The sequence below is a fragment of the Aphis gossypii genome, chromosome 1 (genome assembly GCF_020184175.1).
Source record: "Aphis gossypii isolate Hap1 chromosome 1, ASM2018417v2, whole genome shotgun sequence".
Classification (NCBI taxonomy): domain Eukaryota; kingdom Metazoa; phylum Arthropoda; class Insecta; order Hemiptera; family Aphididae; genus Aphis; species Aphis gossypii.
In genome coordinates this window covers 24,116,883-24,144,798 of record NC_065530.1, presented here as the reverse complement: position 1 = coordinate 24,144,798, position 27,916 = coordinate 24,116,883, and the positions used below count along the sequence as shown (strand labels likewise).

The 27,916-nt window shown below is 26.1% G+C and overlaps 2 protein-coding genes across 5 annotated transcripts in view; one reads left to right on the top strand and one right to left on the bottom strand.

Moving 5' to 3' along the window:
• LOC114124100 (dihydrodiol dehydrogenase 3-like) overlaps nucleotides 1–27,704 on the top strand; it is a 37,660-nt gene extending 9,956 nt beyond the window's left edge. For 2 of the 3 annotated variants that reach the window (XM_050207163.1, XM_050207170.1), the window contains 6 exons: nucleotides 25,863–26,030; nucleotides 26,095–26,280; nucleotides 26,491–26,735; nucleotides 26,851–27,013; nucleotides 27,132–27,229; nucleotides 27,599–27,704. In XM_050207163.1, the coding sequence (XP_050063120.1) occupies nucleotides 25,863–26,030; nucleotides 26,095–26,280; nucleotides 26,491–26,735; nucleotides 26,851–27,013; nucleotides 27,132–27,229; nucleotides 27,599–27,629 (891 nt within the window). In that variant the 3' untranslated portion in view covers nucleotides 27,630–27,704. Of the gene's footprint in view, nucleotides 1–23,563; nucleotides 23,750–25,862; nucleotides 26,031–26,094; nucleotides 26,281–26,490; nucleotides 26,736–26,850; nucleotides 27,014–27,131; nucleotides 27,230–27,598 lie in introns of those variants that run through there. The other variant, XM_027987278.2, reaches the window with a different exon arrangement.
• LOC114124101 (uncharacterized) lies at nucleotides 11,591–22,251 on the bottom strand. Of its 2 annotated transcripts, none has more exons than XM_027987280.2 (4): nucleotides 22,089–22,251; nucleotides 21,694–21,881; nucleotides 13,234–13,424; nucleotides 11,591–12,557 (listed from the first exon to the last, which is right to left on the bottom strand). In XM_027987280.2, the coding sequence occupies exons 1-4, from the start codon at nucleotides 22,104–22,106 to the stop codon at nucleotides 12,382–12,384; spliced, it is 573 nt and encodes a 190-aa protein (XP_027843081.2). In that variant the 5' UTR covers nucleotides 22,107–22,251; the 3' UTR covers nucleotides 11,591–12,381. The 2 variants fall into 2 exon arrangements, with proteins under 2 accessions (XP_027843081.2, XP_027843080.2); XM_027987279.2 differs by having other exon boundaries at nucleotides 22,074–22,218.
• Nucleotides 27,705–27,916: the final 212 nt, after the last annotated feature.

The following is a 27,916-nucleotide window of genomic DNA, read 5'->3' as shown; positions in this document are numbered from 1 at the left end:
CCAGAAAATAAAAGTTATGGATAAAAACATAAACATTTCGAATTTATTGTCTTAATAATAACTATTATAATAACTAAAATGATATTTCTGTGTCATAAATATCATAGAATATGCGTGACCTATTTTAGACTCACACAAAATGTATTAACGTACTTAAGTAACAAGAAATTGTAAATTATTTTGTTAAATTATTCACGAGTATATACAAACCGTATAATACTATTACACTATGTACCATAGCATAATATGAAACTGCATGTATCGATGCACTTTATCTACTGTAAATTATAATATAGTTATAAATATTATAATATCGTGATGTACCACTTTTAGTTATATAAAATTTATCGTGTAATCACATATGAATATTTTAACATAGAATATCGACACTAATTCTATATAATATCATTTTAACATATTTGTATTTTGTTCAGATTATTCATTTTTCTAGGAAATATCTAAATATCAAATGATCACTTAGACTAATTAGATAATAATGTTGGACTACGCAGAATTTATGATCAGAATTATTTATACTTTAATCTTAGTATTAGTTTCTACACTTCAGTTAACCAGCATAATATTATTAATTACTAAATGCCCGATAATTCAAATAAATAAAAAATTTTAAATTACAATACATATTGCAATATTTTGATGTTTGGTATTTTCAACCATTTTATTCTTTAGTTATTATGTTTCACTTAACAGCCAAAAACAACAAAATAAAAGTTCAAAATCAGTTATTGCACATCATAATGTACTTTAAAAATATACGGAACTAATAAATAAATATTTTATTTTTAACGTTTTAATTGTCCAAGTTTATTAGAACCGGTTGTTATTATTATTTCTGATGAATTATATCCAAAAATCAATCTAGAACCTTAAGGTTGACAAAGATTTTATTAAAAGTCATAGGGAACATTTTTATAAAATCTTTCCTTAACCGATTGACTAATTTGACTACATTCTGTCAACAACACTATAGCGTATCGATTTTTATGTAATATATTTCAATATTTATAATGCCTGTCACTTGTATATCGTTATTCAACAACGTTATAAAGACCGTTGTTCCGTTTAATGATTTGTTTACAAAGTATATTGCGCATACACCGGTATAATACACGTAATATACTTTTGAAATAACTGTGATTTAAAATTGATTTATTTGAACTTTTGGTTTTTTTTTAAATGTGTGTTAGTTTATTCCTATTGTAATACATTTTTTGAAATATTTGTATGAAGTGTACTATTTAAGTTGGAATTATTCGTGGAACACTTATTCTGATATTACATTGAATACATACACAAAAATAAAATATTTATGCAATTGTAAAATGATATTATTTATATGAACACAGCAGGTATTCTCTACATTAATGCATATTATTTTTATGCTCGAAAATATTATTCAGTATTGTAATATACCTAACAACTTTGCGATTAAAAAGTCAAACATATAATGAAAGTAAATAATATAGTTGTAGTTGTTTTGTCTATGAGATTAAAAAAAAATAAAAAAAGATTTGTACAGCGAGTGAAAATAAATGTCTATATATGGTAGTTAATGCGAAAAGTGTACGGAAACCGGAGCAACGTGAATTTCCTTTTAGATAAATAGACAGACCGAGTATCAAATGTGTAACAGGCATTTTCTACCAGTCCAGCGACTCCAAACTTAGGTATTTATTTAATTAAAAATAATAATACATTTTGACCGTAGAACACTGAACCGCCATGGATACAGTCTATAGTCGTACATATATAATGTATATATAAAGACAACGAGTGCTTGAGAATTCACTAAGAGTTTCTAAATGTATCGCCCGACTTTGTCGAACCGTCGGGAATTTAAACTTTATCAAATGTTTTACAAACAATTATGTTATTGTCGTTTTGAAGCGGTCTCTGGCGCGCGAGAGACTTATACTTACACGCGGGCCTATATATACGAACCGACTGAGCGAAAACAAAAACAAAAAAAAAAAAAAAAGAACGCAGCGTTTTAACGGGCCGGAGCAGTCCGTTTCGTAGGACCGCGTTGAGCGAACCGAACATCGAAACACACACTTTCGCTATTTTCAATTAGCTTATTACTTCGATTGTTTGACACGCAAAATGGCATAATAATCGTGAAACTGTCGGAACACGACACTAGTTTTCATTAAATTAATTAAACCAGACTCGCATGTGTGGATACATATCGTACCAGATAGTTTTAGGTTCACACCATATACAAACAAAATACATATAATAATACCTATAAACGTACACGTGTATTTATTATTATAGATTACCGCATGGTACCGTCATCATTATTGCAGACTGCAGTTATCCGCACGTTTTATTATAAGTATACAACATATAGATACAATGTAATCATAGGCTTTTGGGGATTTATAATATATTATTATAGCTCTAAAAACACACACAATTATGCGTCAACAAATAGCATAATATATATCATGTACTAAAAAAAAAAAATACCAAGAATACATTTTCACAAACAAATGTCAACTGAATTAATAAAATTGTTATTTTAGTTTTATTTTTATTTTTGTGTATAGTTATATTTTTTTTACAATTCAATGTCATTAAACAATTGAATAAAAAATAATATCTTAAGTTGATATGAGTTAGGTTTGGTTGTCGTTGGTGGTGGGTGAGAAGATTTTCATATGGAAGGCATACAATATTTACATAGACTTGGTAAAATAAAGTAAAACATTGGCATTTTGATTTGGATGATTTTTTTTTTTTTTTGTAAAATAGAAAAGGTGAAAAAAACAAAGAGCACCGATAGTTGACCCAAAATAAATAAAATCTTTAAAACATTCAACAGAAATTGTTGTATTTAGAAACCTGCTTATATCCCATATATAACTTTTTACACAGTGTTATTTTTTTAACTACTCGAAGAACCACATACAAATACTAGAGATCCTTATACGCCTAACTATAAAAAAATAAATATTTTTCTTTTATGTACGAGCGTGTCTTATCAATTATATTATAAAATAGGTATTTAATATAATGATAGTTTATTATAGATTGCCAGGCACATATTATGTGTATGCAATTCATATTAGCAACAGCAATTTTTTTTCAATCAATCTATATAGGTAACATACATATATGATTTTCAAATTTCATAAATTTCAACGGCGATAATCGATTAAAAGAAGAAAAAAACATTAAAGCGATTGAAATCCGATACTCCGTTATAGATACCTAATATAAAATATATATTGGTTCAAATCGATACTTCACCCTAATCTATATTGTTCAATGTTATAACATAAATGTCGTGAAATCGTAAATAAAAATATTTATAGAAGTATTTTTATTGCACGTAGAATATAAACTATTTTTCTTCATATGAATGCGTATAAATACATTTTATACAATAAAATATAATACATTAGATTTGTATAAACAATTTGAAATTTAAAGCCAATTTTTTATTTATATTATTTTTGCCTCGGCTTCCTCCAAACCACGTCTCTAACTGTAACATACCATTTCACACCAGTTCTCGGAATGAATTATTGTAACTGAGATAGTATTTTCTACTGTATAATATAATATAATATAATGTTATGCGATATTTATACAGGGTAATGCATTTATATTTTTATAATAATAAATAAATAATCTGTTCAATAAGTCAATTTAACGATTTTGCAATATATGGTTTTTAACAATCTACTGATGGAAATTAGGTACTATCAATATTAATTACAGCACGATATTTTTGTAAAACATCCGAGTCTTTAACTCGATTTTTCTTAGATTTTTTTTTAATCATTACTCGTGATATTTATTTACAAAAAAAAAACACGATGTTTAAAAATATCGAATACTGAACGAAAGTTCAGTTTTATTGAAAATAATTACTTATGACCATAACTATTATCGTATAACAGATTTAAAATGACGCGCGTAGACAAAGTTGATAGTGTTTGCAATAGCCACAAATTATCGAGACGTACTTTCCCTGACAGGTTAGGTTATCATCGTATCCATTCGCACTCGTCTCGGTCGACTCGAAATACTCATAAACAAATGATAAACTATTGCGTCTAAACGTTCAATTAAAATGAACTAAAATCTCAATAGCCGCGTTCAGATTTCGAAAGATACGTCAAAATATCACCCTGTATTATTATATAAGCGTATACATCATAGTGCAAACTTTAAGACATGGTGATATTATTATTATTATATCGTATTATATGAAATCACGAACGGCTGAACGGGAAATATTTTCGAGTATATATATATATATATATATATTTATTTATAAACGTGCTATACACATACACGCGCACACATACACATCCGATTAATAATAGCGAACTCCGTACATCCGGTCTGTCCCACCCACCCAGTCACCACCAACGTCCGGACGGTGAAGAGTCGACTGGCTGGCTGTTGTCGTGGGAGTGAGGAGAAGTGATGCGAACGCGTGCCGCGCCTATTATATTACGTTACTGTTGTACAAAGAAGACGTTGATATTGCTGTACTCGTGTATATTATATGAACGTATATATATATATATATTACGTTTCAAGTGTGCACACGAATCGCGCCGGAAGACTTACGAGATTGTAATGCACTAATGCGCGCTCCGATATGTATTTCCGGTAATGCCGATATTTCTTTGTGTCCGTATATTATTATTAGGCCGGCGCGTGTGCGTGCGTGCGTAAATTTATTATTTCATTATTTTTTTTTTTTTTTTTATTTGTTCAAGGGTGATTTCATTATTTATTTATTTTTTAACATAAAACACTAGTGTTTTATTCATCATATGTTGTGGTTTTCTAGTGCTTAATAAAAATATACGTTTTTTTCAATTTATGTGGGCTGCACCTATTCTGTACTTAAAAAAATTGACTATCAATCGCTATTTCTAATCTTCAGGGTAGTTTTTTAGCGTCGATCAATGTTCTATTTATCGTATTCTAAAGCAAAACAATTCGCTGTCAAAGTGTCAATTTATTTTGCGAACTATGTACCTTCAGCTATTCCAATTCAGTATTTCCCTAACTTCAAACAACAAACTACAAATATTTTCTAACTGTACTACTATATTCGGAATATCAATTGAATATTAATTGAAAATCAGTTTTCAAAATGTACGTGTAATAATAATAATAAAAGGAGATAAACTTGTTTGATATATTTTTCACTTACACACGCTCCATACTCATCGACACACCGTGCTGTAATTTTATACCCACTGTATAAATGCAAATACCATTAACATATTCGCCATATTATTGTGTTTTTCATTAAATCACTATCAAGTTGGTATAATTTCTATTCTTAAAACTTGCCAATTAATACAATTCTTCTATGAAAAATATATCGTTTAATAAAGCATATATTATATAGTAATATGTATTATAATGTAACAATATTATATAACGACCTTTTTTAAAAAACATTTACATTTCTATTAGATTTTCGACTTACAAACATTATTACGGAATTTTCCTACGGATTTTTGCCCATGGAAATTGCCCATTACTTTTTTTGAAACCTTAGTGTATAAAACAACCTAGATTTGTTGGAAAGAAAGCTTTCAAGATTTAGTAAAGGATTTAGACGTTATTTTATTTTTTAAGCTGCAATGGTGGTTTAAGTCCAAATGACTTGGGATTATTTTACTTTACGTATCTACCTAGAGAATTTATTTAGTACTATATTGATTGACACAGCTATAATTGTATAACTTCTATTAAGCATTAAATGCTTATGAATTATGATGTCTATCTACTAAAGTATCTAAATATTATGCTCGTAAATATATAATATCGTAGCTAAGCAACATTATACTTATAGTTTATACATATTGGCATGTATGAGATATCAAAGGCTTCAATATCTTGGTTCTTACGAGTAAGTTTGTGTAGAGATAGTTTCCCAAGTCCCTCATTTTACAAAATCAACTGAAGTTTTATTTAACAACAGTAAATTTAATCACTAATGAAAACAAAGGCAAAAATTAAATATCAAATTATCTCTACAATAAATTTTCATCAATAACGATTAACTAAATAATTATCTTACATCACTATATTTCATTTTCTTCGGTTAATTTTATATTTTATATTATACTTTGAAACATATCTTTATATATGATAAAAATACTGAATTTAAATTACTAAAATTAAATGTGCATGTTATATATTTATAAAAAAAACAATAATCATAAACAATAAGTATTAATAAACTTCAATGGTTTTAAACTTCATTAATTTTAGATGTTAGTTAATATTATAATAATTATTACAATTAATTAAACTCAAAATGTATATAAAAAAAAAAAAGCCAAAACTATGTATATTTTGCAAAATCACAATTATAGTTAAATAATGCTGACTTTAATTATTGTAATGATGTACATATAACGCTGCCAGTATTATTAAGTGAACAAAATTTCTTAGTATACAGCTAAATGAAAATTTTTAAGATTGGAATAATGAATTTGACTAAAAAATCCCTTAAGATTTACTACAGGATTTAGTGAGTTGTTATTTGTTTTTTTTTTTACATCGTAGTACCAGTTAAAATTTAACTGTTCCAAGAACGTTTATAATTTAAGTGATTGAGACACTTACACTTTACATTTTACAAGAATGATTACTGTCACTACGATAATTATTTAATGTAATTAAAAATAAAATCAACGTTTTTACTTTTACTACGTAAACATTAATTGAATGTTAACGTCATCTTAACTAATTTCACTGATTAAGCGCTTTGATTATTTATATTAGTATACAAAAAAAGTGTTTCGAAGAATGTCTACCACTACATTAAAATAGATATGAAATATAGTCCAAAAGTAATTGTGTTTCCAACACTCTAACTTGGGATACTTTTATTAAGTCCTCGTTTTATATAGGTATTTATCCAATGACCAATTTAGTTTTCTTCTTAATAATTATTGGCATGAATATAGAAGAATGATCTTATTAAATTACTAAATAGCAATTCAGTGAGGTGTAATACTTACCTACCTACTTTATAACTAAGAATTAAGATCATATAATTGTTCAGTCGGAAGAATAAATGCACGTTTTGATAATTGAATGATTTAATTATGTTCAAATTTTAAACATTTTCATAGATTAAATTTACTTTTAAAAAAAATTGTAGTCATTTAAGCCAAAATATTGATAAATAAATCAAATTTTATAATTGATGATTGTATTTTATCAATATACAAATTAAACAAATAATACAAAAATAAATGTTGATAATTTTTTTATACATCAAAAATTAGCGAAATATTATACTTATCAATCATGTATGGAAAAAATAATTTAACATTTTTTAACTATTAAATATTATTTTATGAAATAAATTAGAAAATGTATATTATTTAAAATAAAATATATAATTGCAATTTTTTACTAGAATAGCATTTTAATAAGTATTTTATTTCAATGGTAATATTTTTTTTTATAGTTAATTTTAGTTAATAATAGTATTATTTAATTAATAAAGAACAATACAATAATATTATATTTTAATTAATTTAGATGCGTAAATCAAAGGCATTTCAATTATGTTTTCGTTTTATTATTAATTTCGTTTACAAAAATATGGTCTAAATTAATGCTTTGATTTAAATACGATTATGAGATACTGTATTAATTTGAAACGCATCATGAAAAATGCTAGAAATTTAATTATATTTAGATTACCATCCAGTATGAAGACCAACATTTTTGATTCTTATTATTAAACACACATGGCTTCTAAACCTACGTAAAATGTATTGGATATAAACTATTAATCAAATGAAAATATTGTAGTTGTTTTTTCTAAGTTGTGTTTGCTTAAAAATATCAACAATAGAATGTTTAATCTTAAAGATTTTCAACTAACTTAAAGTCAAGATATTAAATATATGATCAAAACTATTAATTAAATTATACACACGCATAATATGAATATATTAGGTACCTGTTTAAAATATTAATCAAAGTTTACTGGAATAATATAGAAACTTCATTGACTTAAAAAACTCTATTACCTATATTATTAAGAACAAATATACATTTACGTTCTCTACGAAATGTTAAAACGAAATGCGTAAAAAATGTGATAACTATAAATTTCGCGCAAGACTTAAATATTGTATTCAAAAAAAAAAAGCTATAAATAAAAACAAAAAATGCAATCAGCAATGCACGGATGAGGAAAAATTTACAAAATATTCCGTATAAACCGTATATGAGCTTAAAAGTTTGGACACGAAATTATGTTTCAACGTGAACTGTCTACTAAGTACTAATCACCGCGTATTTACTAAAATCGCTACTTTTGAAAAAATAATAAAAAATAATGAATGCGGTATCTAATTGGAGTGAAAACGTGCATCTCATAACATATACATGTTTAGTTGGTGCGATTGTTGTAAATACGAGTTGTTTTTGCATTGCGTTTACATTACGTTTTGTAATTTAATGAGTAAAATATGCGTGTGTCGTAAACTGTCTTATGACGATTGAATAAAAATGTCATTTACTTCCAACAAAAAAAAAAAAAAAAACGACGTTTTACAAACTACATCTAGGTGAATAATTTATTATCTTTTGTAGATTCAAAGTGGAGCAAAGAATGTATTGATTTTACAATAATTGTGTAAGTTATTTTTTTTTTCATACTCGTTTATATATTGTTTATAATAATATGTGATAGTCGAATTACAAAGAGAGATACAATAGTATCGTATAGCCTTACCTATCTAAGTACATAATATACGAAATGAAAATACCTAAGCAACCTTCTTAGGAGAGAAAGAATAGTTGGTGTTTTTTTTTTTTGAAATTTCCCATTAGTTCTTTAAACAGAAAATTGAGATGAAAAAACCTTGCAAAATATCCGGCACGTGAGTTTTTAACGAAATCCACCAACATTTTGTTACTCAAAGCACATTAGGATTACGATGTAATATTGAACTGTTTGGATGCAGGTATGTGTGTACCGCGGAACGTTAAAATAGGTAGAAATTCGATATATTATATGGCGTTGCGATTTTATTATTTCCAAGTCGTCAACGTTGATCATGTCTGCATCTATCATATTTGGATATTGATACTGGAATCGTGTAAAATATTATTTAACGTCAACCGCGTAATAAGATAATGTGATGATCAAAGTAAAAAAAAAAAAAACATCTTAGACGAGGAAAAAAAATCGCAAGTATCAAAGTATAAGTTATTAACGTACACGATATCGGTATTATATTATTATATTATGGATCAAGACAGTGATAGAGACTGAGCCGCCGTTTGTCTGGTTCACCACGGCTGTGGCAAAAACTGACAAGTCATTGACGTTGTTGTCGCGGTCGTATAGCTTCGCGTGTTCGCGTGACAATAGAACACGAATATACTATGGTCGTATTATTAAATTCCATTTGCACTCGATTTATTATTTATTCACGCGAGGTAACTCGTTTAAAGTGATGGGTTTTTTTTTGAGGGGGGGACTTTCCTATCTGACACATTCTGATAGCATATAAAAGAAGCGCAATTACGCACTATTATTTAAATTTTCAGACCCTGTAAATGAAAATGATCTTTGAACAGATGGCTATAATATTACATAATTTTTCATAATTTTTTTTTTTTTTTTTTAATAAAATAGGTATCATAATATATTGTTTAGTTCTCGGTATAATATAATATGCTACTGGATTATTTTTATTAATTACAAAATACGGGTAGTTTATATTTTCTAATAATAACGCATTTCCAAGATTTTAATAATGATATACTAATATTCTAATACATAGATTAATACATATTTTATGTCGATTTAATATCGATACGTATTGTCATTATGATAGTATCACGTTTTTCATCCACCAGAGTTAATATGATAAATAATTAAAACTGTAACAGCGAACGCCTGAAAAAATATTCATTACTAATAAGTAATAATAGTTCACTAATAATTGATAATAATAATAATAATGTACGTACACATAATTATATATGTGTACAAACATTTATTAAAGTATATACGCCTAAGTTAAAAAATAGCTAAGCTTTTGCTGTTATACAACAACAGTATCTGTGACTGAAGCTTTTGACCAACGTCGTGACAATAAATAGTGTTCAAATCACGCTCATATAAGTTATAACTTTATCCATTAAATTTTTTTAATATTTACTTCATTCGAATATGCGTCTATATTTTTACATTTTATTTATACGCTTTGCACTACAGGGCAGATTCAGACAGCACATCAGGTCAAGTTAATATTTTGACTTGTCTATAGTAAAAAATGGTCAATACCTACCTAAATTTCATAATAACCTAGAAAAATTAAAATTAAAAAAAAAAAACGAAAAATTGTACACAAAATTAATTTTATATGACGACGTGTTTGACTTTAAATGTCACTCCACAAGAAGTGCAAGTGTGTCATCTTTAGTCAGAATGGTTTTTCCGTTTTCAAACGCAATGATGTATTGTTGACTTAAAATTAAATACAACCATTACAGTGATCCTTTAATCTAAAAAAAAAAATACACTTTAAATCTATTGCTATACAGCACAACGACCTTTTTTATGTTATAATTTTTTATTGGACGGTGTCAGTTAATCTAGTAAGCAGTTGTGTAATATTATTATCACGTACACATGTAACTACTTAGAACAGCGGCTATTTGAGGGGGACAATAGTGCCGATCGATTATTTATTTATAAACCATTACTCTCCATGATCCGAATAATTGGTTTTTACATAGGTATATAGGTATGTGTTGTTAGGGCAAAACGATTTTTTTTTCATATTTTTATGTAATTTTTATATACGTATAGCTAATGTGAGTTTTAATATTTTTTTTTAAAGGTAGAATATAAGCTTGTGTTTGATAATCTTAGTGTCATCCCCTCCCATAAAACTAAGTCAAATAAGTCACTGACTTTACTAACTTAGTATACATATAAATCGGTAAAAAAAAATAAGTACATTGTTATATTTTAATTATGAACTAGTGTTATTAGTATTGTTACTATTATTAAAAAATAAATACATGTTCTCCCAACGCGTTTCTTAATATTTATATATAATATACCATATCGAACATATACATATTATATTATGTGTGTGTGTTAATATGGCACATGTTTTTTTACGATGTTTTGTTATGAATAAAACTTAGACTCATTGTATTGTGTGTATAGTCATGTATTATAATGAATATAATTTATATACGTAAACAATAAAACACTTACACTAATATTTATTTATTTCAAAAATAAAATAAAGAGACTGTTAAAAAGTTGAATAAGCATTATTACAGCGAAACGGAGTTTAATGGTTTTTAAATTTTTTTTCGGTTCTTGGTTTAAAATAATAAAACCATTATTAATTTTACGAATGACCCTTTATAATTATTTTATATATAATATATGCTTTACAATACTATTATCGGTGACCCACTTTTTTGTTTTATTCACGAATAAACGAGGAATATTTTTTCATTTGACGTTTATATATGCAGAAATAAAAGTCGAGATTTTATAATATTGATAAATTACGAACAGGTGTTTATTTTCACATGTTTATTGCGAGTTCAAAAGCATAATAAAGCGCTTTACATTATTCAAATGATTCGAATTAAATATGAAAATTTGATATTGTAAATAACGAGAAACGTTTTAGGCTGTCTGTGTGCACTGTGCATTAATATAGCATAAACATTCAGCCGTAGACGGTCATTCACTGGGATTGGTATGGGTTCAGAAATATTATTATATTTTAATGTAAAAAAAAAAATATATACACTGATACTTCAAATCACAAAACTATATAAAAAAAAATATTGTTTATATTAAAGCGGTATTTGTTGGAATGTTAATCTGTAAGAAAAACGTTAATGTTAATCGAGCTCTTTCATTTGCATTCAGATACCGCCAGAATACAATATTTTATTTTATTTTTATTCTTTACGTAGTGCAAGAAGTAAAACTCCGTTAAAAAAATGCGTTAATAATATTATTCGGTTTTTTTTTTATTATTATTATTCTTTTCGATCTAGTCGAAAGAATATTAATCCCTTACATAAAATAAAAATAAAAAAGTCAAAAATAAGAATTAACAATTTAAATTTTGTTCTTTTGTTCTGGTTTAAGAGTGGTGGGGGAAAATCTTTATTTCTCGGGAACTATTAATTAAACTATAGTGGGATAATGAACGGTGCACTGTCTTCTCACGATAAAGATGGAGTATAAATAATTAAATATATATATATATATATGTTTTTTTTTTAATAAAAGCTAACTTAACAAAATTACATTAATAATAGTAAGTAATATACATTTTAATAAAATTAATTCTAATGTCTTGTATGCGTGAATACAGTCTGGAGTTGTCTAAATATTTCTTTCCGCTGATAGAGGACTTCATTCATGCAAAACTTCGTCAACAACCATGGGCATTCGTACTTGATCATCTCCACGACCCTGGTACCATTTGATAGGTCCACAAATATCATTTCCGATTTGGTGTTCACTGAAACACATGGTTTATAGGTGAACCAATGTCATGAAAAACGGTATAGTAATAATTAAAGTTCATTTACGCAACTTGGTGTAGATATAAATGTATACAACTTTTAAAGGGCGAACAAAAATCAAACATGTATAATGAATTGATAATGAAGTCGGCCGGAACTGGGAAAAAGGCTATGAGGGTGGCGACGTGTTTCCATAGAATACAACGTACTATTAAATATACAATATTAAAATAAATCAAAGGTGAACCATTGTCTCGAGGGGAACGTTTTATTTCGTAAAAGTGAGAAAGGCGGTAGTTGATTTTCAAAATCATATAAACATAAACACAACAATTTTTTATAATGTTCATTTTACCCATGTTATAATATATTCAATTTACAATATTTACGTGATGCGTAATTGTATGTTTTCACTAGTCTTCCTTAATATTAAACTGAATATTTTTAATGCGTTGTAAAAAAATGCTTATATTTTTAAGTTTTAAGTACATACAACTATTTGGATATTTTCAGATATTTAAGTCTAAGTTTAGAATAAGTGTGTGGTGTGTATGTGTGTGTGCGTGCGTGTGGATGTGTATGTGTATTTGTGTTTGTGGGTGTACACTCAATCGAGTGTGGGTGTGAGTGTGTGTTGGCGTGAGTGTGTATTCACGCGCATGCTATACTTACAGCAATAAATCTTTGCAAAACATGTCCGGTGTGTTGATTTGATTGCGGGTTGCGAATGCGATTTGTCTACAATGAAATCACCGATAATTTTGTTGATCACGAACGGAATCTGAGATAAGTGTTCTTCGTACTCGACCGTATAGTTCCATTGTTTGTAATCTGTCGATTCGTGCGTTATTATGAATTTCATTCTGTATAATGTGAAAAATGTGAAAAAATGACATTTACTCGATTATGATTACTCAAAATAATATATTATGGTAGTTATTTTAATAACTCTATGTCCGTATATAATGTATAGTAAGTTGTCCATAAATATATTGTCAGTGAAACGATAGAATAGTTTATAAAATACACCAGTCCGTGTAATACACTTTATGGCAAACACGGTAGATACAACCAGTACAGGGCTGATTGATCAACAATATTTAATCTATATAAAATAATAAACCAACGAAACATTTGGTTTTATTATGAGCATCGCAAAATAATAATAATAATATAAAACATTATTATGACATTTGAAAAAAATAATAACTGTTATTTACGAGTATTATGAATAACAATTATTTGCAATAGGTAAACGAATTCGTGATTTATAACTTTGTCTTAGACACATTTTAAGCGCAACATTTGATAACAAGACAAGTTCAAAATTGTATTAAAATATATTTTAATTCACTCGTAATATAACCCAAACTCGCCTCTATTTTAGAGACCATCGGTAAACATACTGAACATTTCAAACGATGCGTTGATGTTGACACAAATTATGGTGTAATTATATACAGTTCAAATGCTGAGCGGCACACAATACCTGATTTGACGGTACTCAACGTCATTTGATTGACGCTGATTTGTCTACAAAAGAAAATCATCAGTGTCTGATAAGCCAAATAGCGTTGCGTGGTTGTGTATTTTTCATACGGTTCAATATCAAACAAAATGTATACCAGAATTAATTTCTATGATTATTATTATTCTTCTTTATATCCACAACTGACTTAATTGGCTATATATTATCATACTATAGTACCTCCGATGTTATATATATATATTTTTTTTTGTTCCTGGATTATTGGGTCACTGTTTTGCTATCTCTTTTAAATAATTATTATGGTTTATTATGATTTATAATGCATTTCAATGGTTTAATTATAACACGGCGTTTTAGATATGCAATTTAGATACACTTTTTTTCATTGTGATCAATTCAATACAACATAATATTTAATTGATTTAAAATTATAATTTGCGTAAACAGTTTAATTTAAAACATTTTCTGTATACCTAACACTTAGTTGTATAATTAAATTTTATTCTTAGTTCTATTTCAGTAACAACTAAATAGTCTTCCAACTTCAAATCACTTTTGGCGTATTATTATTGAATTTAATTAAATTACATAATAATATGTATCAATGCTAATTGAATTACATTTCTGTTAATTTTCACTTAATATTAATACTAAATATAATTTACCTAAAATCAAAAGTAATTGATTATTTAATTGCCCTTCAAAAATAAATTTAGAACTAATTTCAATAATATTCTAATAATTTATTTGTTAATACTTAAGCTGAAATAAATATATTTACATTTTTTTTTTCAAAGCTCTAAAATAAATAAAAGTTTTATGGTCCAAAATAAGTATCAAATACAGATAAAATCATGAACTTATTGTATATTGTGTTAAGTTGTTCAATTATAATCCGTTTGTTTAAAAAGTAATTGCAATTGAAAAGAAATAATATCGAAACATGGAAAATATATTACAACTTATATGCCACTTAGAAATAAAATTAATTTTACAAATATCAATATCGTTTTCTTTCCAAAGTATCCAATTTGATCAGTAAAACATGTTATTGATTTGTGTTTGGTATTAAAGAAAGTTTCAATTTTGTTGACCATGCTATCTTTAAATAAATAAAAACCAATATTGGCTGAGAATATCTCTACAAGAACGTTGTTTCTCAATAATAAAAAGCATCTAAATTTATTTTATTTCCTCTATACAATAATATATCCGTATTCCGTATAGTAGTTATTGTTTTATTAAAACTACATTAAATAATCTTAAATAAATATATTATTACACAAATAAAATAATACGTTTTGTACATACTCGTACTTATAATATGTCATATTATCTACCCCATATTTAATTTGTTAAAAACAAAGAATTTAAATTCTTTTACACGTATAAACTTGAAAATAGCTGATAAATAATATAAAATTAGATCAAATTTATAATATTAATTGCCAGTTACTGCCATCGAGATTATCATTTTTTTTTCTTCAAATTTTAGAATGTTTGTATGAACTTCGGAGATGGACATAAAATATAATCTGAAATTGTTGTTTCAAACTTACCATTTGATAAAACAATGATATTGTTAGAGTTTTTTTATAATAGTCAGTAATTTTAATATACTCGATTAAATTAAAAGAAAAAATAATACTCGACTGATCATGTGAAATTTAATTACGACGTATAATATATATACATATACATATAATAGAGCTTGATGTAATGATGTTTATTGTTTATGTATATTCCGCAAGGATGAAATTCATATAGGTACCTACCGCTTATTAAATCTTATTAAACCTTACAAATTAAATGTTATTTAATGCAATACATGGCAGAAATAATACTGCTCTTAAAATACTCGTGCCCAGAAAGGGGTGCGGCTGTTATATCCAAAACACAAATTATAACCTTAATACTTTACAAAATATAGGTATTTCTATAAATAGAGCTAAAATCATATGAGTTCGTGCGAAACAGTTTCGCAGCGATACAGAATTAACCTACCTGTCGACATGGATAACAAATCAATTTCAAAACTTCTTAAATAACAGTCAATAAATCAAATTAAAGAAACCTACCTTAAAGTATGTTCCAAGAAGACCATGGAGATTAACTACATGACTTATAAAATAAGATCTTAGTAAACTAAAGATGGTAATAATTTATGACTTTAGACAAAGGTATATACTCACATACAATATTGCTTCTACGTTATACTATTACTCTATTGTAGCTACAGAAAGTAATTAGAAAATGGAGACCATATGATTAGAATTATTTCGATAAAATCCAGTTTTATTTTTATGCCTACCTGATTCAATTTCATTTAGATATTCATCAACATTTTAATTTGGTGTGTAAATCATAAAATTATTGTAACGCGTTTACTTTATGTTAAAACATACACTTGTAATGCTACACAACATTATATTATGTACGATATTGTATTGATAAGTTCTGCGATGTTTAGAAAAACTACTTTATTAAAAATTCTAATATTGTGGTAAGACAAAAAGGTATTATAGAGCAGTGATTAAAATGAAAATTGACCAACCAAATATTATGTCAAATCGACAATTATTATAAAAATCGTAATATGCTAGGATTATATTAAAATTCCATGGTAGGTACTTGTATTGTTTTGTATGTACGAGACCATTGACCGTGTGCACATAATAGCGCGTACACTATTATTTTAATTCTATTCCATCATAATCGAATCAACTACGAAATAGTTTGACCGTACGTTTATATATGATAATAATACTATTATGAGCCGTATATATGTAATAATAATAATAATATGTTAAGGGCAAATCCCGAAATCCGAGCTTGCACCGTAAAGTGCACGTTGATAATAATAATATTATGATCGTGGCAGAGCAAATCCCGAAAGCTTTTTTGCTTTTATCAAAAAAAAAAAAAAAAATACAATAAAGAGCAATCTACACAAATTCGTTTTTAGCATAAGATATATTTTGAAAATAAAATAGATATAATAATAAAACGTTCGATATCGTTAATTCCATTCTTCTAAATTTATAGCATGATAAAATACCTACCAATAATATGACAATATTGACATCATTAAACGTCTGTTTTAAAAATAATAATTATTATTATTATAACAGTAATAACTGTATATAATAACAACTTAAAACGATAAAATATTAATTGCAGAAATTCATTGGAACATTTATTTGCCAACAAAAAAGTTATAATGCAGATTTTCATTACCATTATAAAATTCAAAACGAAATCGTTGGCGTACAACAGTGTGATGCCATCTAGTTGAATAATCACAAACCTCTGTGAGATGAAGTCAACAATAGATTTAGTGTAAAAAGTTGTCTATAAATTACTAATACTTATCGTGCGTATTAAGACCACAGGTTTCTATAGAATAAAATATAATAGTTGGAATAATTTTTCTTTTTATATTAACAACCGACTGTAATATGTGACTAAAATATTTATAAATCTATATATATAGCAAATAGTACCTAATATTGTTTAATTATTTTATAACTATTATAACTTAATGAATCTTATACTTCAAATTAATCTATCAAATTATAAAATAAACGTCTTGAAATTAGATATTATTTTAATCAATGATGTGAATAATTGTTCCTAGTCAAATCAAGAGTTTTAGAAAATTAATGTTTTTTTTTTTTTAAATTGAATAGCTAAATATTTAAGACAAAACCGCTATAAAATTATATTTATTAAGGTAGTTTGACTTAGATAATTAAAAACAAATCTTAAAGACATTTAACAATTTAAATCAAATTTAAGTATATTTTTAAGTCATTTATTACCTTAAATAGGTATAGTTGCATTATTAAGTATAATTATCAATTTTTCATTGTGTAATTATACAAAATTATATGAACTATTTGATGTGATAATAGTCTGTATAATATAATATACCAAGTTCAAATTATAAACTAAAAACAAAATTCAAGGTTACTTAAAAACTTAACCATCATGCATTTTGAGGTAGGTATATACCTAATACAAAATATTTAAATATTGCATACACTTGGGGAAACCATGTGAAAAAATAATTAATTTACTTTAATAACATTTTTCTTTTTTTTTTTTTGTGAAGACTGTGAGTTTAATCAAAAATGTAATAAATACATCAACTTGAATAATTTTTTCATAAAATGTTCTCAACCTCTGATAAATTGTACGAGTATAAGCTAGGTACCAATAAAGATAAACGACCATAAATTACACATGCAACTTTCAGTCATAATATTATTATCATAACAAACCTATAACAGATATGTACTGTGGTTTTATAAATATGAGTACCTATATAATATTAACTATTATATTAGAATGTCATAATATTAAATTTTGTTAGTTTGTTTTGATTTTTCATACTCGCATAGTCGAACAAATAATAATTAGCTCAAACACAAAATTCTCATTTTCTGGTTAGGTTTTAGTTCTGAGTAAAGTCTTTGTTAGAATTTTATATTTATTAACTAATGATATTAGTGTATTGATAAATATGTCATAAGTAATTATAGTAATATCTATGTTTATAACTAAGTCTAAAGATTAGAATGTGAGACTTAAATCAAAGATATTGTATTTGGATAATATTTTATCAATATATGTCAATGGTCAGACTTCTATTTAAAATAAAAAAAAAATAAAAAACCTGATGCGCGAGAAAATCTGAATCTTAATAACAACTGAAAGACTGAGATTCATTTGAATATTTTTTTATCAAAATGTCTAGCCTACTAAGTACTTGCTCATAAGGACGAACAAAACGTCTATCGGACATAATATTTTTCCCATTACAGCATTACGTATATACTACAACTTGAGTATAAGTGAATATGTGTATACCATACACAAGTACAAACTGCATTGCAGTTTTATTGGTTTTATCGATAATATAACAATAATAATAGGTAATAGGAACAATAATATAAACTGTGAATTGTTACATCGCACCGTCCGAGAGCCGTTTTTATCGCTTAAACACGTATCACGGCTTTTATACACAATATATTGTAATAATGTACTTATTTTCTTCGTGCCTTTACGATATCGATGTTGCATAAATAAATATTTGTGTGTGTGTGTGTGTATAAATATATCGTATATACAATGGGTATAAGATAAGTAGAGTTATATACTTCGCTGAAAAATTTCGGTAGTAATCTTTTTCAAAAGTGACCGAAGAGAATTGCACCATGTGTTAGACCATACCAAAATAATAAATTATATTATTATCATTTAGGATATTATACTCTGGTACACCACTGCCATGTGTTGGGAAATAAAATGCAATTGCGGAACAGTAATATATGTATATACACAGACACAGACACACACACACACTCAGACACACATAAAAACCACCACGTCAATATTTTTTACTTTTGTATGTACCTATTACATAAATTATAAAATTATATATAAATGTGTATCTTCAGATACCTACTACAAACGTAATGATATATATACTATAATTATTATTGTTCTTGTGGTGTTATTAAAATTAATATTTAACTTGTAATAAACTATTTTACCATACGTATTCGATCCCACATAAATTGTACACAAAGCATTTGTGGCTGTTGAAACACATAAAAAATGAATAAGGTCCCACAATAATACTAGACTAAAAATTGTTACAAATATGTAAAAAAAAATTAGGAAAGAAGAAAAGAAAGCATGAACAAGCTGTAGCATAAAATATTGTTCTCCAAACGTTTTCGGTAATACAATTATGTAGGCAAATGATAAATGGTCTATTAAGGTGCTGTATTGAGTAAAAAATATACTAAACTGCAATGAAATTACAAAAAGTCTTTTGGTATAGTCAACCATTAATAATGAAAACATATTTATTTATTTAATTTTTTTATTTTTCAAAAACACGTAGAATATACAATAGAGACACAACGTATTTTGCAGTGTATATGAAATTATTTATGAAAAATAAAGGTAGAACAGTAGAAAGTTTAATTTAAACTTTTATGACATACTCGGAGGGCCAATTTGAGTTAAAACCTATTTGACTAAAATCGCAAACATAAAAGATACTTATCGTTCATTTGATGTGTATATACTATATACTATACACTTTAGGGGGAGAAAATAAATGGACGCAATTTATAATTCGGAAAACTTTTTTTAGAGGTTCATCAACAAAAAAAAAATGGTATTTTATACTTCAAAATAACCCTTGTCAATTTGTTTATGCTTATAAAAATATACATAAATATAATATTATATATATATAATAGTAAGTATGCTAACAATATTGTACGCAAATTTTAATTCGTACTCATTTCTCAATAACGGTTATTTAAATTCAACCATAAACTTTAAGTTCACTGTTGTTAATTTTTTTTATGTTCTTATAATATTATAAGTACTTCTATATTTAAATTTCTATAAGACTAGTTCACGGATTTTATCTAAGGACAAAAACGATGTTGTAAAAGTTGGATCGATACGACGTATCCATAAGAGCGACAAGTTGCTATGAATAGTTATTTTATATATTATACCTTGTATTATAATGTTGTATTGTTGTTTTAATATTCTTAATATTATAAATTGTTTGCTAACCTACATTGTACTGTTTAAAAAAAATGCGAGCTAAGGAGCTATGCATATAAATACCACATGAGTTATACTATAGATAAAATTGTATTAAACGTCATAGTAGTTTTTACAGAAATTATTTTATAATAATGGTACACTACTGAAATAAATGGACTTCATTAATATTAACAACAATTAACTAAGTTATATTTTTTCATTTTTTTTTTTTAACTAGTATTGCACAGACCACATCCATCCGCATATCATATTATAGTGGTTTTAATAATAAAAAGAGACATCAAAGTGCTCGATTTCTAAAGACCATTGATAATTTAAACTTAGCCTATCATGCGATAATCTGTCTTACCGTATTCCTACTTCCTATTCCAATGCGCCATCTATATTTTATGTTTTCTACGATATGTCCTGTAGGTATAATTTCCCTCCATTATGCCATTATAAAATGCAATATATCAGCGATTTCCAACCTTTTTAGCCTACGGTGTCATTTTGTTGGACCAAATTTAACCGTGATGTCCTTCTGTGAGTACCACCAGGAACATGATAAAAATAAACGCTAGTTCTCTGTGAACCGTAATGCCCCTGAAATGGAATCACGGTGCCCTCAAGAACTGCCGCAATATATCTATAGCACACGTGCATATACTACTTTATAATATTGCTGAAACGTTTCTCATCAATTTTTGAACCGTGACACCCTTTGAGAGTATTTTATAAAAATTCCATTTTATATAGAATGATGAAATTTTATGTTGGGGCCGCGAATTGCACAATGAACATGACAAAATACACAAGCTGTATCACACACACACACACACACACACACACTATATACATATATAACCTAAGCTATAACCATTAAAATACTTTAAAAATTAAAAAATACATTTTTAATACAATTGATTGTCTTCTAATAATTATTTCTATAGATTTAATGTATTACCGTTGCTAATAAAAATATATAAACACAGTATAAATAATTGTGATAAAAGTGTATATGTATTAATAAAATAATTGTACACATCGTATACACTTACATGGTCGGATTGAGTTTCATCACGTTAGAAAAGTCCGACACGTATTCCCACACATCGCGTGGTTTGGCATTTTCCATGTCGCTGCTGATGAACCGAACATAATTCTCGTGCTTGGCCGTCAGTATCAGAGCCAATACTACCACTATGATACTGAAAACCATCATCCTTCGGTGTCGGTGAACGATCATCTGTGCACAAAAACCAAAAAAATAAAATGACGGCCATTATATATATATATATACGCCTATTATAATTGTATAATGTTCTATTTCTGTGCCTAAATAATATTTAACAAACGGAAACAATATATTGAGAGTAGGGGGGGACAGTCAAAAGCATAACAATAATAATAAGATAAGAATAAAATAAAATAAGAATACTTTGGTGTAGCGTACGATTTTTGAAAACTTCATAGTTGGTCAAGAGCCGTTTTGACGTGGCCTGCTACACTATTGAAAACGAATTGCTGACGAGTATACGCGTCAAACGTTCGCGTAAGATATCATAATAATAATAACATATACGCGATGTAGACGGTTTTGAATAATTTTGTTTTAGATAATGTTATTCCGGTATGAAAACGACACCGGACAGATAAAAATATGTTCGTAAACCGACTGTAGCCATACTACAGTATATTACTGTGTTGCGTTTACGAATAAATAAATAGTATTTTATCATTTACGTAACGCAAATGGTAATATATTGTTAAACAAATGTCGATCGATGCAATTGAATTAATCCGATCTGTGAAAAACAATGATATTCCACTGACTATTCATTTCAAAAATATGTACGTTTTTTAAAAATATTTTCTTATTAACGTCCAGGAACTACATAAAACAATATTCTAAAATTACTAAAATTATAAATTTCAAACTCATGTTTTATTTAGAAAAAAATGCATTAAAATTATTTATTAATAATATTTTCACTATTGTGCATTTTTTTAAAAGGTCTGCTTATCAAGTTTATAATAAATAATGATGTGTGTTGTTTTTTTTATCTTTGGTGTCCGAAAACACTTTTTTTAATAGGAAAAATATTTAGATTTTCAATTTTGAAAGTAGTGTCTGGCATAAATTAGATAAATTTAATACTTCGAGAGGTCTAGTTGAGCATAATTTCATCAGATGTTTAAAATCGTTTATAATTTATTATTGATATATCTAATTCAAAAAATGGTAATCGTAGGGACTTAAAAATTTTCACCATTACTTAAATTATTATTTTTATGTATAATAATTTTTAATTTATTTCTATAAATTTTAGTTATGAACCTATTCACGCCGTAATAGTGTACTACATAGTACTGACTTATATAAGGTTATAAAAATAATATACGTTGTATTTAAAATTTAAATATTATATTAATTAATATGATAGACAATACAGTATATACCTACTACTTTAGGATACTTTTTATGGATATACCTACTATTTTGATAATATTATGCGTGATGTGTTATGCGAACATTTTTTCAACCTACTAAAATTATCATTAGAAAAATAAATTACTAGTTCTATAGTATAAAAAAACTATAAATAATAATATTAATTATTCACCGGGTTTTTATTTACGTCACACTTATCACGTGTGAGTATTTTTATAATTATTTCAAAAATTATAGAGTATAATACCTATGAATACACTTCATTCAAAATAAATCTTGTCAATATTAGATTAATTTAGAATGACTATTTAATTTTATATAATACCAATTCGGTCACATAAACATAATATATTATTTAGTGTATTTTCCAACGACTTTAATTATTATGTTATCATCGATACCTACCTATACCTATATTATATTGTATATTTTCTACACAATGAATTTAATTTGGAAACCGTGTGAAGAAGTTACACAGCCATCCACTTATAACGTTGAGCCATTTACTATAAATAAAAGTATTTAATGTTAATGCTTGTCAGTGTTAATATCGATTTATATTGTGCATTACATTTAATTTACATATGATTATAGACATAATGGAGTCTTATAAATTAAAATCAGGTGGCAGAATGCCAGCAATAGGTTATGGAACATTTTTGGTAAGTTCTTTGAAACTAATATAAATCGAATAGGTAAATAATAATATTAATACGAGTATATGCGACTTTAAGGAATAATTATATTTTTTCTTCCGGCGATTTTCATATCATTCTATTATATTGTACTTTATATCTATATATTTTACTCAAAATATGATCGCTCAAACTTCTAATTTTTATATTTCTATTAAATTATAATTTACAGCCCAGATTATTTCCATACCATTGAATCTTTATTTTAAATATATTAAGAACAAAACCAATATTACATTTTAAAAGTCATATTGCCTAATTATCAAACATTTTATACTATTCTACCAACAATCAATCTCGGACACTAAGTAGAATTGGTTCAAAAACATTCTGAAATATTTAAATCGAAAAACTGTTAACAACATTTCATAACTTTATAAAAAATCCGTCCTTCTAAGTTTTATAATTTTATACAATATACGTGTATATCTACATCATTATTAATTATTAAATAAATTAACAAATTAGAATATATATGTATAATAATATTACTATATAACTGAAAATAGATTTACTAATAATTACCAACTACCGTCCTATTATAGGTCAGTAATGAGTATTGTACTCTACCCCTCGAATTCATACTATTAATAAAGATGTGATCAATAAATTAATTAATTTGGAACATATTACAAATTTTTATTAAAATTAAAATTAAATATAATATAGGTAAAAAATAATATTAAAATTATTTAATTATAAAATTATAATAACTTTATTCATGCTCTATATACTCAGATATATATATATTATATATTAAAATTTGATATTTAAGCCATTAATATAATAAATATATATATTATAAATCTTTTTTAGTTATATTATTTTGTATTTTTTGTATAAAACTAATACATTATATTTTAACAGATGCATCTCAGTATAAGCTTCCAATAAATTTATTATCTATTTATATTTTTTTTATACTTAATGAGATTTTTTATATTACTTACTATGAATTATATTTAACTTTTCATTCAATAAAATTATAATAAACATAAAATAATTGACTTATTGACCAAGGGACATAGTAAGATTTTCATTCGACTGTTCTATATAAAATGTACAGCACATGGTGTAGCAATAACAGACCAGTACAGTAATATATAAATATTAAATTATAAAATATCTAAAGAAAAAGAGACTAACAATCTCTGTTCCAAAATTTAGAATCGTTGTTTGTTTTTCGTATGCAATGATTTATTATTGAACATAACATTTAACACATCAATACAGTGACTCAATGGTAAGATACACTAATAAATGCACTATATAATATAGCAGAGCGATTTTCTCAGTTTTTTGATATTATTATGTGATTTATTTCAAATCAAACCACAAATATAAAAAATCAATCATTTTAATAGTTGCACATTATTAAATTGATCTTAATATGATCCAGCTTAAACGTATATTACAGTAATGTGAATTTAGATACTACAAATGTATAATACCGTATTATACACGCTGTATTGAATAATTTTATAAAACGGTGTTAAATTTTGTGCAGAAAAATAATTGCAACTCTTTTATATTTATGCACAAAACTAAAACTGTCAGAACTACATAAATGAGAAAGTAAAAGTATTTTGCTTTATGTTTATTACAATTGTAATAATTAATAATTATTATTTATTAGTTATTAGTTATTACTATTAGTATATGTAATTTTAATTAATAAGATTCAATTTTCTAACGAGAAACTGTTATTTAATAAAGTCTAAGTTTTATACTACGTAATTTCAAATTTGAATACCTTTTAATAAAGTATTTTGTTTTTTATACCGCATAAAATGTGTACAATACAATGTATAATACAAAAATGTATTATACCATACTTTAATACTCGCAATATTATAAAAAATTTACAACGTTTAAAACGATTTAATAAAAAAAAATACCGTATTTTTACATAATTACGTATACAATATTTAATATTATTAAATTGCCATGATTATTGATTTGTTTAAGATTTAGGTATATGTATATAAAAGTATACAATTTATAACTATGTTAAAACTTTTTATAATTTTTAAACTTTTTTATTTACTGTGTTAAATTATGACTTTTAATATTATTTTAGGCTACAGGACTTGAACTAGAAAAATCTTTAAATATAGCTCTGGAAACTGGTTATAGGTTCATCGACACAGCCATTGGTTACAACAATGAACCAATTATCGGAAAAGTTTTGAATGAATGGATATCAGCTGGTAAAGTGACTAGAGACGAATTATTCATCCTAACTAAAGTAATTTCAAAATTATTTCTTAAACAAAGATTAAAACATTACGATAAAATGTATTATTATGCAGCTTCCGTGTTATGGAAATCGACCTGAAGATGTAGATAAATTTATTAAACAATCACTACACGACTTACAGCTAGATTATATTGATATGTATCTGGTACACCTTCCAATTGGTCTTTTTAAAAATGGTAAATCTGAGTACAGTGAGATGGAGTTAGATAAAAGCACGGATCACCTAAAAATTTGGAAGGTAGGTTGCTAAAACATTTTTTTTATATTAATGATAGATATGATATTATGATAATCAAAAACACTAGCAATAACCCAAAATTATATTACTTATTTTTATTTCTACATTACCAATAATAAAAATATAATTAAAAATAACTATTATTAATAATTAATATATTGTAATAACCGAACAATTATGTTTATAATAAAGACACGTTAATTATTTTAGAAAATGGAGGAACAAGTGCACAATGGCCGTACGAAATCGATCGGTTTGTCGAACTTCAATATTAAACAAACACAAAGGATAATAGATAATTGCAAAATTAGACCCGATAGTCTCCAGAACGAAAATCATTTGTACTTTCAATCTCCAGATGTAGTGGAATTTTGCAAACATAATGGTATAATCTTAATCTCATACTCGAGTCTGGGCATGAAAGCATTTAGAGAAGCAGCGGGATTATCTTGGAAGTAATAAGATTAATATAAAACTTTCCGTGTATAACTTGATTTTGAACACGAGATTTAATAACTTAAAACTAATCAAATGTTTGTGTGTGTATGTTTTTGGCAATTTTATAATTAGCAATAAACAGTTACCAGAAATGTTGGAGAACGATGTATTGGTCAAGATAGCAAAAAAGCATAGCAAGACTCCAGCTCAGGTGTTGTTGCGGTTTATCAATCAAAAAGGTATATCTGTCATACCCAAAAGCACGTGCCCACGACGAATAATGGAAAATTTTCAAGTATTTATATTTTTGTTTTCCATTATAAACATTGATTACATTTGACGAAATAATTCGTTTATAAAATTATATACCATGTCATAACATTAACGGTTTGCATGTTTTACCCTAAATTAAGATTTTCGATTTTAAATTGAATACGGAAGACATGGACGCTCTACGCAATCAAGACGATGGGGAAGCAGGCCGTATCGTACGATTTCAAATGATTAAAAAGTAAGTCACATTTTTTTATTGTTTTAATTAAATTTAAGTTCAATTTTACCTATAGATTATACTATTAATATTTTAGATATTTTATAAATTAAGTTTTAAAGTTAGAAAAATACAAACAATTATATGTTGTTAGTCGTTAACATCGACATCCAGCAGAACTTAATTTATACTTTAAAGAATCTAAATTTAACTGAAACTTATATATATTATTTTAAGAAAATAAAAGCTGAAACTAACAAATAATCTATAGGTATTACCAGTTTCTGGTGTTAACGCCGCAACACATATTTATACCTCAACTAATATATCATCATTAATATATAAATAAGATACAATTTTTACTAAAATATTTAATTTTTTTTTCTTTAGTATTGAAGATCACCCAGAATATCCATTTTGATCCTGTATAGATAATTAATTGTCTTTAACACAAAGTATTTATAATTTCTGAATAAAAATAATAAAATGTAGTCAATATGGTCGTTTTCAATAAAGATATATTTATGTACATTTGCTGTTCAGTAATAATCCATAAAACTGTGTTATTTATTATAAACTATGATAAATTAGATTTTTGAAATGCAGTTAAATATATGTAATAACTAATAATTATCAGAATATAATACATTAATTTTATGATTTTCAATTGTATCTATAGACTAGCATAAAATCTATGTTCACATCGTT